Source organism: Diorhabda sublineata, chromosome 3 (genome assembly GCF_026230105.1).
Source record: "Diorhabda sublineata isolate icDioSubl1.1 chromosome 3, icDioSubl1.1, whole genome shotgun sequence".
Lineage (NCBI taxonomy): Eukaryota > Metazoa > Arthropoda > Insecta > Coleoptera > Chrysomelidae > Diorhabda > Diorhabda sublineata.
The window spans coordinates 19,112,318-19,125,118 of NC_079476.1; the positions used below are offsets into that span (position 1 = coordinate 19,112,318).

At 31.4% G+C, this 12,801-nt stretch overlaps 1 protein-coding gene across 3 annotated transcripts in view; it reads left to right on the forward strand.

The window, feature by feature from the left end:
• Window positions 1–835: 835 nt before the first annotated feature.
• LOC130442046 (ATP-binding cassette sub-family G member 1-like) overlaps window positions 836–12,801 on the forward strand; it is a 53,057-nt gene continuing 41,091 nt past the window's right edge. The window contains exon 1 of one of the 3 annotated variants that reach the window (XM_056776015.1): window positions 836–1,123. In XM_056776015.1, coding sequence (XP_056631993.1) covers window positions 1,027–1,123 — 97 coding nt within the window. In that variant the 5' untranslated portion in view covers window positions 836–1,026. Of the gene's footprint in view, window positions 1,124–8,101; window positions 8,278–12,551; window positions 12,724–12,801 lie in introns of those variants that run through there. The other 2 variants (XM_056776016.1, XM_056776017.1) reach the window with 2 other exon arrangements.

The following is a 12,801-nucleotide window of genomic DNA, read 5'->3' on the forward strand; positions in this document are numbered from 1 at the left end:
TGCGGTGGATATTTGCGTTTTAAAGATTTTAGCTTTTAGGTAGAAAGAATATAGGAGCTGCTGTAAGTCGTTTTCACTTTCTGCCACAATTATAGCGTCATCGACATAACAGATTATTTTTATTGCGCCCGTTGAAAGTGAATATCCTCTTGCTATATTCTTGACATGACATGGCATTCTATTTAACGCCCTTTATCTTGAATACGGATTCATTATGGAGATCACCTTTTTTGAAACACCCTGTACATGTTACAACCTACAACTGTTTGATATCAGCCTACAACAATTAGAATAAACACGGTAAATGAATTGTCGAAGTGACAACATTTTAGTGGTTATTTCTAGCATTGGTTACGAATTGTATTAGATTTTTTTACTTTACATTTAATTAAACTTCATCTAAAAAAAAAAGTTTTGATATGAAGTAAAATAAAGGTTACTAATTTCACCCCCGTATAATAGAACAGGTATATTGTAAAAATACCTTTAGTTAGTCCTTTGCGAGTACACGAAAATTACAGTTTCTGGTATTACTAAAATTCTAGAGAAAAAATAAAACTCAACCTTTCAAAGGTATCTTTGAAAGAGATGGGCTGAAATTTTGTTATAGGAAGGACCCATCTCAATTTCATACCAGAAATTACCTCCTGCATTTAGAAACATCCTGTATAAACAAATAAAAAATTGCAAAACGCGATTTTTCTTATTTCAAACAAATAGGTTTCTTCCCTTTAAGACGTATAGAACATCTCAATATCTCCGGAAACAACATAGAAATAATGTACGTCCTTGATCATGGTACCGTGATATCTGATATATGATATTTTTCCATCCGTGGATATACATAAACACACGGTTATTTGCAATGTTGACATTCAGATACAATCGCATTCGACCAGTTACCACCACCAATACCACTCCAAAATAGTGTATCGCAAGCTCTTTAAAATATTTATATCGAAAAACAACAACAATAAATAATAATTATAATAATAATCATAACAATTATTTGAGTGAATTTGTGAAATGGAATCCGAGATATTTTCGATAAATTTGAGGGTGGATAAACAAGTTACTGACATCGAATTTCACGATGTGACTTATTCCACAAAAATCAAAAATGGTGAGTAAATAAAAATTTTTAGAAAATTTTATTACGGGGATTAAATGATATTAAAGAAAATATTTGATTGCGAAACTGATAAACTATTCTAAAAATATGTACATAGTTCAATATTTTTGAAAATTTGAGTGAAAATAATATTTACCTTTAGTTTAGTTAGTTTCTCAAGATCGATTTTTTACTTATGAAGTATTAAAAAATAATAACATATACATTCTAAAAATGCTTATAGACAAACTTGAAATTTTACTTTTTGATTCAAATTATACTTTCGTTTCAAAGTTAATAATTCTTTGACAATTTCACCTAATATTTAATTATCTAACAAGCAAAAAGATTTTTGTACGTATATATATACACCAGAAAAAGATTTCATTTCATATAAACAAGTAGTCCTCGAGATTGACTTGTGTATTAGTTTTACCAAAAAAGTAAAACTGGATTTTATTGTAGTAATGTCACAAAAATAATTGAATTATTATTTCAAGCCTTTCTGAGACAGAAAAAATTGAAATGCTAATTGTAATAAAACAAAAAACGAGTTTCATGGTATGTACAATATTAGTTTCTTTTTCTACAAAGGATAAAAATAAAGTAAGAATGTTTGGATATTAAAATTAAATGACGAAACGTCTGGACATATTGATAAATATTGAAAAAAAACTTGAAACCTGAAAAAGTTGCTGTTGATAATGGTGTAAAAATAAAAAATTTGTAACAATAATTTCGAAAAAAGAGCAATATATCATCCTAACACTAGAATTTTATTAAATAATGAAGAATAAGCAAAAGAAATCCGAGATTCTTCCACGGAAATTTTATTTGCAACGTTTACTGTACGGTATTGTAGACATTGGCAACATAGCGTTAGTGCGATCCATTTAAAAGAAAAAAATACACATGATCGACTGGTTAGGTTACTGTCGATATACCTAATTACGAGGGCTGAACTCTTTGCTCCCCTCCTAACGTATTTGTAAATCAAAACATTTATATATCATAACATCACATTGTAAACTATTATGTATAAAATCCACGTTAGAAAGTCTTGAACCTACAGTAAAAGTCACATCTCACTATCAAAATAGATCGTGGCAAGCAAGGTGCAGTGATTAAATACCTCCGTTTAAATAAGCTGTCCCCAAAGAAATTTCACAAAAATTTGGTACAAATATTAGAAAAATCTGCAGTATCGTATGACATAATGGAAAGTTGGTGTCGTGAGTTTGAATTTCGTGGAAAGTAGTTTACATAAGAATATGAAGCTGCTACTACACACAAACGACTATTAGACAGTAGTGTCTCCTTATGTACGAGGATTGCGCTAGGTAAATAAAAACCAATATAATTGGATACGACTTTATTGTTTTTCAAAATATAATCCATTAATATCAATACCCTTTTGCATTCGTTTGAACCAAGCTTTTTTCCATTCCGATTGAGGTATATATCTCCAAACTATGAGATTTGAACGCTTCTTCAGGTGTAGAAAAACGTTGATCTCGCAATTTATTTTTAATTTGTGGAATTCATTGAGTGCCAAATGAGGACTTCGATGTTTTGATTGTTCAAAAACGTTTTTGTTTGAACTGTTGTGTTAGAGCTGGCATTGCCGTTGTAGTAATAAATTCGCCTTCGGTTTCCCTAATTTTTTCCAACACTTCTGGCAAACAAATGCTAGGCTATCATTCAGAATTGACCGTTCTACGTTACTCTAATGGAACGGTGGCGACATGTGCAGTTATTCCGAAAAATTAGGCGACAATTTGCTTCGTGCGCGAACAACTATTATTATATTTGGTTCGTCCCATACAGAGTTATTGATGTTTAGTTTAGGTTTCATATTGATAGATCAATGATTCGTCGTTTGTCACGATCTTATAGTCGTCTTTTAAAATACCGCGATTAAATTTTGCATCATCGACACGAAGTTTTTTAAGCGATTGTCTAATTCTGTGGTATCCAACGCGAACAAATCTTTTTGACAGCCACATTTTTATAAAATATTTAATATTGCGAGTAGGACTAATGCCAAAGTGTGACTCAATCTTACAGAATGCCACAAGACGATCTTGCAATATCAGTTTACGCACTGCATCGATGTTTTCTGGCACAACAGCCGATTTTGGATGATACTCACGAACCTGTAGCGAAATTCGACCACTATGAATTTGGAAAACGAGCAAAACACGGTGCCTCGAGATGATGCTTCATCACCAAAGCTCGAAGCGGGTTGATCGGCATATTGTTGATGGTTTAATTCACGTCGAATTTCCATTTTTTGACCAAGATGAATGTTTTAAGTACCTGTAAACATCTCAAATAGTACTCGCATGAAAATATGTTCTACGTACGTTAACCATTAAAAATGTCAAACTTCATGATGGCAATGTCAGATTTGACATATTCATATCAATGCTGTCATATCTCATAACTTAATCAGCGTCTCTTGTAATACATAACTACTTACCGTGAAACATTTATCTGTAGGATATAAATGTTAACAGATGTACATATGGAACTGCAGTATATATTTGATGGGTCGTGGGTCATGGAGAGACCAAGAAGCAGAATAAGGAATAATTATAGTTATTTAAAATACATTTCAAAATGACTAATAACGATTTAAAATATCTCGATGTCGAAATTTGTGCCCGGAGATACGTGATAACAATTTCGCAACGATTAAATTTAATTTACATTGGAGTCAATTAATTTTTTAAAATTAAAAATATCTTAATACGATATGTTGTAAAATTGCTTTGAAAAACCGTGCGAGTGAATATTCAAATTACCCCTCAATTATTTTTAATTAGAAAGACAATAAAAATTATACATTCAAATTTCAAAAATATACAACTTAATTCTTATTTTTTGTATTTCCGCATAAAAATATTTCTACTAGTATTATTTAAAAAAAACATCATAGGCGACTTAACCAAAATCGCGTTTGAAAAGTATCAAAAAAGAATATTCAGTGGTATTTATTTTAGTTTATTTTAACGAATTGAAATAGTTTGAATACTTATAAAATTATTAAAATTGTTAGAAATAAGCTCTAATAACCTCTTTCAAACACGATATATCTTATTTAAATATCGTCCCATTATATTTCCACAAATGAAATTGAAATTTTATTCTGGCATTGCTTCTTTTGAATATTAAATTCATTCCACCGTATTCTGTTAAAATTTTGAAACAAATTTTAAGGCAGCAATGGAAGATTTCCGTTTGCAGCACCGGTATGGCCAGTTCTTAATATGTATGAATAGCGACCCTGATATAAATCTTTGTTATACGTTTTATCCAATTCAAATTTATTTCATAAATTTTATAACCTTGATATCTCTATGTAAATGGGTAAGTTTTGATATAATTAAAAGAATGAGTTCAAAAGAAAACCAGCTAATTAATATTAGTTGTATCATTAAAGATTTCCGTTGTATAATAAAATAATAGTACCATTTCGAAATTTTTAGGACTGGATTTATTTCTGTACAAATTTGACGGAAAATGAAACGCAGGGGTAAAAAGTAGCCCTAAATACACTCGTAACCAAAAAAATCTTAAAGCTAATAGTAATAGCTTCAAAATTATATAAATTATTGTAATTTGTCTTGCTCTCATATTTCAACAATATGTTATGATCGGTAGCCAATCTTTTTATGCTTGTTAGGGTTAACTGACCCTTATAAAAGATTATTTACGTGACTCACCACTATCAGTTAACCATCAAACGTCAACCGATACACATCGAATGAGCTGCACAAACGGTCACTTTATTGCGACAAGGCCAGAGTCAGCGAGAAGTGGTCAGTGCTCTGAAAAGAGTCAGTCCTGCTTTTTCCAGAGTTTGCCGTCGTTACCAAGAGACCGGTAACTTTAATTGAAGACGTGATCTTACAAGAAAAATGAGCGTACAAATCGGTGCGTACACTGGTGCTCAAGTCCAACAAGAGCTTGGAGAAACGCGAGGAGTGGCTGGATAGTCAGAAGAAGACTTAAGACAGCTATCTTTTAGCCAAAAAGGTCAGCTACAGGCATCAAATTTACCACAACTCATCGATCTTGTCAGAAAACACGTTAATGGGACTGACGAACTATGAGGCTCCGTTCTCTTTTCAGAAGAAAGCAGAGTGTGCGTATTTAGTAGCGTTAGAAGATGACAAGTCTACAGAAGACGTGGAGAAAGATTCGCGAAGAAATCATGATATTTGGATGAAGTTCCTGGATCATTGTTTTTTATTGAAACTATCGGTAGAATTGGAACTGATACATAGAAGAAATTGTAGGGGATCCCGTCGTTCCCCACGCTATAATCGACGAAAAGTTCATCCTAATGCAGGACAATGTTCATCCACATACGTACCACGGTACCGTACGGCAGTATTTACAGGATGTTGAAATTGCCGTTACGTGGCCAGCGTGTAGACCGTACTTGAATCAAGCATTTATGAGATACACTTAAAAGTTTTGGTTAGAAATCCTACACCAGCCACGAAATCTACAAGATCTAGTAACGAAACTTGTTCAGCACATGAAAAAGCGATTGGAAGCTGTTATTAGAGCCATGAGAGGGAACACTAAATATTGATAGGTTAATTTCAAATAAATTATTCCTTTTCATTTGTTATTTTTTTTTTACCAAGTCAATAACAACATAGACCACTCATCATAAAGTGAAGACTAATAGCTTTGAAATGCTAAAATAAAAATAGAATGGAAGCTATGACTCGAGTCGATTTTTTTCCTTTGCTAGACCTTATGATTTGTAGATCTGTTTTGTATTGTATTGTCTCTTGTTATCACAGCAAATACTGCTTCGTAACGCAGTTCCTATATTTTTTCTGGAACTAAAATGAATGACTGGCCAAGCGAATTGTCCTTCAGGAACAAAACTGGTGGAAGGAATTTATACACTCGGTGTATATACTTATTCACGCAATTTAATTATTTAAAAATAATCATTTATACGCTGAACTATTAACTAATATTTATTTTATTTACACACATCTTTTAATTGACCTGTTACTGTCCTGATGTAATCACTATGACATCAAATTGTTGACTCACTTACCACAGCTTTACAACTTTTGCTTTATATATTAAAACCTCCTGATTCTTGAAATCTCTAGATTCCCATAAAAAACAGAAATACTTTTGGATTTTGATATATTATCGAGTGTTTTATTAAATATGACAGTTTTTATCAAGAAGCAGAATCCGATTTGTCGCCCTCGTCAATAATAAAAACGTGAACTTTTTGTTTCGTACACATTTTTTCGCCGAATCAATGAATTGCTTCTGTATTCACCATATTCTCCAGATATGATCTCCTGTGGCTGGATTCCGTTGTAATAATATGCTCCAAAGACGAAAATATCAATCAAATGAAGCCAAAGAAAACTGAATCTACAAAAAATTGTTTGTATCACACTTAATGGAAAGTATTTTAAGGAATAAAACAAAATTTGGGAATAAAACTTTCTTCATTATCATGATTATTTCCAAAAAATAAAATGCTTGTTGTGTCGAAATTTATTTGTTTTTTGTGCTATATACATAGTACCATCTAAATAACTTTAACGTACCCAAAGAAATGGAAACGTGGCAAAAAAGTGATAAACACCATACAACAGATATAAAATAAACTGGATGGTACTGGTAACTTTGGTTTGGATACAAAACACGTAGTATTCACGCGCAAGAGGACAAGAAGTGTGTTTAGTTGTATCTCAAGTGCTGGTTCTAGCTTCGTACCAATGTTGGGTACTCCTGTGATGCGGGTCAAAAAAGCTTACTTTCCATAGCCAACAGTTCAATGCTAATGTTGGAAGCCAAACATTCATCGATCAGCGTCCAACCTTGGAAGCATTAGACGCATCGTGTGGTACCGGCCTTAGATTTTTGGTATTATTTTCAATACTGGGAGTTTCACTTTTTTCTAATACAGTTTTATTTTCAATAAAATATTGAAAGTGATGGAAAAAACCATCAATCTGTAGTTGCGTATGTGAATAATTATATAAATTATATTTACATTCAACCTATAAACAAACTTATCAATAAAGTGATTTTACATTTTAAAACTAGGCGATAAACGTAGACAAGGGTTATACATGGGTATTCAACAAATAATTTATTCAATAGCCATGATTATATGGAAATAAAATTTTTTTTGACGTCATAAAACAATGGTAACATAAGGTAGCTTTATTATGCCCGGTGTGGTATCTAAAATATATTTTTTATCTATATTATTTACAAGATCTCAAATGTCGAACATGAACAAGGACTCCTGTATCACATAAATTAACTATCTCATCAACAAAGCAATCGTTAATCATAAAGCCACCAGATCGTCTAAAGTTTTGAGAGAGGGTACTCGAACTACTCTGCCAGTGCCGTGCAGTTTTAAAATAAATAATTAATGAGGATGAAAATTGTTGAAAGTTGAGAAACACCAAATCAATCGAGTACTGTGTTTAACTGTATAAACGAATATGTATTGCGCAAGGAAATCCACAAGATACATTTGCCCAGTGGTTAACTAAATCAACGAGAAAGTTGGAAGGACCAATAAGTTGGATAAAATTCCCCGCTTGATTTAAAATACTTCCAATTAGCTGTCACCCGAATAATATGTATTAATAATAATAATATACCAATAGCTCAAAGTTTGTAAACTTCCTAAGCTATTAGTTACAGAGACACAAGAAGTGGACAAATTGAAATATTATGGTGATTGGTGAATTAATTAACAAATAACTACCCTTCATAATTTCGGATAATGGTTTCAAGCTGGAAACGAAACCTCGAGATATTCTAACGCAGTTAAATCTCATAAATCTAATATTTCAAAGCATATAAATAATATTATAAATGTGTGTAACAAAAATAGCGAAGCCACTGATGAAACCATTTCTTTGGCGATAAGATAAATGTAAATTAGTATATATAAAAGAATACTATCATAGATATATCCAATTGTTTATTAAACTATAACGTATCGATAACTAAATGGATAGTAATAGATATTTGTGAACAAAAATCTCATTGTGCCGAACTATTCGATGAAATGTTCGACAGTTCAAATCCCCAGTTATTCTGTTTGGAATTTCACTCAGTTTTTAAAAGTGCGCATACAAAAGAAGGTACAGTACTCATTTAAATATTTTATATTTTGTGCTTATTGTATATGCACCCACACTAAAAAATTGTAAAATTCGTTTGGTATCATTGTGTTGTTGTCAATAGATGTTTCCATTAACAAGATTGTACAACCTTTTATTATGAAAATTGAGTACTTGTAAGTGAGATAAAAACGTGGCAAATATTAACTGGAAGATATCTGACTGATAACTTGAAACATATTAGTATCATTTATTTAAAAACACAGCATTTATAGGATGACTTTCAAATTAGAATCTATGGAAAATCAATTTTAATATTCCGTTAAAATAAAAAGTGAATAATTTAGATATTCAAAATACTGTTTATGATAAATAAAACAAAAGAAAGAAACAATAATATGGAATAACCTGCCATAATAAAAAAAATTAGTATAACAAACGATATACAAAGATCTTAAATTTCGGTTGGGTAGGTTCAAGGACTCTTCCTCAAAGAATAGGACGGTCTACTTCCATAGACCGACACAATCCAATTTTATGAAGTCATAAATTACAGCAAGCGTGTAGCCATCCTAGGAAAGCTTTCATCTTGGAGATTTCAAAGTCCCCTTGACATGATGCAAGACAACGTGCCGTGCAATGCAAGACGCAATATTTCTTGATCAAAAGCATGCTCATATGAGGTTCATCTGATTGTTTCATGCAAGATTTTCACATTATCGGTTTTGTGCTATTTTTAATGCTTGCAATTTGAAATCTAGTTACTTTGGCTTAACATATCAGCTGATTTTAGGAAAAGCGCCCTTAACAAAATCAATGTTCATATAAGTCTAGTTAATAGTTTTTTAATCTTTCGAGTGGATATATTGGGTTGCTTTAATTTTTTGAGTCCTTTCCTCATCTTGTGCATATAATTTTTTTAAAACGTAAGAAGCTTCGCCTTATAAAGTGACGTCTATATGGAAAAATAAACAAATTATTTATTATTATGTTGCTTGTTTACATTTCACTATAAAGTAATGTCGTGTAATTTGTGACGTCAAAAAACAGATTTGCTCAAGTAGACCATCTTGCTTTGTGGAAGAGTACTTAGGTTTGGTTATCCTTCCTTCCACTGTAACTTATCCTTTGTCTATATAGGGTGTTCCTGGACTTGATGCAAAACAATCGGATGTGAGTAAATGACTTGTAAATAATACTGTACAAAAAAATATTTATGTGCGTTTTCTTACGAACCCTCGTTTCTGAGTTAAAGGGATTTGAAGTTGAGATATCAGAACTTATATTTAAGTATATTTTCTAATAGTCCAGGAGCCAGCACCAAAAATACACGACCAAGTTCCTCTTAAGAGATAATTAGTAGAATGCATCGGAAAGTTGTATTATAAAGCCTAGTGAACGTCAGCTGCGGCTTTGTGGGTGGGATGAAACGAGAAAAAAAAGAAATTTAGTCATTTTCTTCCAACTAAAAATTTGTGAAACTGAAATAATAAAATTTTTATTGATAATAGCTTCTGTGTAGATGTGAATAAATATATTAGTTAGCTGGCTATATCTCGATGGAAAAACTTTCGAAGTTATTACGTAGGAGTTAAGCGGAAGCATCTATTGCATCAGCTGAACAGTTTTTTCTTGGACTCACTGCTAGCTGATTTTTTTTATATATCACTGTAATATATGAACAATCAACTTACAAATTTTCGGCTGGGAGAAAATGACTGAATTTTTTTTGTAGTACGTGGGAAGCTACTGCCGCTTATCCCACCTACCGAGCAGCAGTTGATTTTCACTTGGTTTTGTTGCATAACTCTCTGATGCATCTCACCAATTAACTTTCGAAAAGAAATTTCACCTGGCTCCCGGACTATAAATTATACATTCGAACATTATAAATTTTTAATGGATGTACATGGAATATGTTTGACTAATAATAATGTTCTACACTAATATCTGAAGGCCAAGGGCGGGTCACGCCCAATGGTTAACAATCCGTAACTTTTACGATTTGTACAATCTAAATATAGCAAAAATGTTTTTTTAACAAAAAGGTACTCTTTGTTTAACTCTATAAAATTTATGGTTTATGAGATATGTAGATTTTTAGATCGTTGTACTTGCCAAAGAAACCGTTCGCCATAAAGAGACATTGGTTTCTAGATAAACAACTTTGTTGGAAAAGCTTTAGAGCAAAATGCTTCAAATGCAGTTGATGCCGATCCCACAACTAGCGTACGCAAAATTTCACTACAATTTAAGGCATCAATGACAACTATTCATAGGATTCTCTAGGAGAAACTTCCTTACACCTTTCACAATCCAGAAAGTGCATACCATGCCATGGAAGTAGAAGATTATCCAGCAAGACCGGCCTACGCTCGTTGGTTTCTAGTACTGTTTACTGATGAAGCTGGTTTTACACGAGACGGTTCTATTAATTCCCATAATATACGGCAGATGAAAATCCTCACCGTACAATTCAAAAGAAGAATGAACATCAATTTTGTCTTAATTTGTGGACAGGAATAGTGGGTAATGATTTAGTAAGTCCATATTTTTTTTTATAATAACCTGAATGGTTAGCGATACTTAGAATTTCTCTAAGAGATATGTTGTTTATGCACGATGGAGCCCACTTTATAAATGATGTAAAAAATCATCTTAATAACATTTTTTGAGCATAAAAGCTTGGGATTTGTAACACCGGTGAACATAAGAAAAGAAATTATCGATAGAATAAACTCTCATTGTGACGCTTTAAGGCAGAATCTTGGAATGCTTTTCCAAGTTCAAAGAAATATCCTTTGTAGATTTCGGAAGTATGAAGAACTTTAAGGTGCCCACTTCGAACATTTATTATAGTTTTTTTTTGTTTTTATTTGATAAGTTGTATGCTAACCAATTAAATGTTTCAGTATCTCCTGTAAGTATTTTCAATAAATAATTACAATTTATGATGATTTTCTTCAGAATATCTTTTTACGGCGAACGGTTTCTTTGGTATGTACAAAGATCTAAGCATCTACATATCTCCATGACCATGAATTTAATCGATTTAAGCAAAGAATACCTCGATTGAAATTATTTTTGCTAAATTTAGATTGTACAAGATGTCCCTGTAAAAGTTGCGGATTGTTAACCATTGAGCATGAGCTTCAGATAGTAGTGCAGAATTATTTTTTCCCTCAAACACACTACAGGGGCAAACGTAATCATTCATTAAAAATTTATAATGTGGGAATGTTTAATTTAGAAAATAAACTTAAATGTTAGTTCTAATTTCGAAACTTTAAGGGTCTATAACTCAGAAACGAGGGATCGTATGAGAAATTTTTTTATGTCACAGCATTATTTTCACCTCATCTTTATACTACATACCAAATTTTTTTGCCTCAAGTCGCGGAACACTCTGTATGATTACACAGTTATCGATTATTATGAAACGGTTCTGATTGCGTTGGATATATATGCGACAAGATCGGATTGGCTATAAAAGGAAGAAAATTATCCCAAAATATTATAAGTTAGCCTTGAAAAATTGATATTTATTTATAGTTAAGACGGTAATATCGATAATATCACATACCATTACGAATAAGTTAAAAAGAATAATTAAAATACATTCAAATGTTAAGTACCCAGATGTTATAAACTTTAAGCGTTAGGTTAGGTCAGTTCTTTTGTTTTTTTTTGTTTTGTTTGACAAAAAGCAGTTTTTATTTTTATATTTTGTGGTTAATAGACTAGTAAACATGCGGGGTTAGTTATTAAAAAAAATCTTAGCGGATTTTCAAAATAACATTTTATTTAATAACAATTTCCAATTGAAACTGAATCACATATTTTTTATCATGAAAAGAATATAAAATTACATTAAAGATTATAAAAAGAGTTTATCGTATTGACCTAACTAATCAAAAGTATTTATTGGGACATACAATTCATTTTGATTTTTTCTTTTCTCAAATGAAACCAAGGTCGAACTTGTTTTTGATTCCAAAGTTTCTTAATATTTTTAAAAAATATGAACGGGGAAAAACAATGGACTTTAATTTAATTTATTATGACATTAGCCTAATTTTTAATAATTGAATTTTTGCTATCACTGCTCTTCAATTAATTTCAGTTATATCATTTAATAATTATTTATTTAACTACGTTCAATATTCATTTTTACATAAATACTATATCGCTTATATAGTAATAATAATTATTTTTTTGAAGCAGAAATAATGCGTTTTTAATTACAAAGAAAAAAATCCAATAAATTACAAATTTAGTATAGAATTTCTATAAATAGTACTACATTAACAAAATAGTTATTTAGTGGTGGAAGTGTGGAAGCCCAAAGACGTGGTCATTACCCAATAGTGAGACCTTAATTTATGTGATAAAGACCTTCGATAAGATTTCCTAATTGAATTATGATCGAATTTGATTCGTTAACCTTTGAGGTCAAGGGTATCTCAAGTATGTATTCTCTCAAATTATTTTCCACGGTAAAATATTGGGTTTTATTTTTAGGGGTATATTAAAATAAAATTGTAC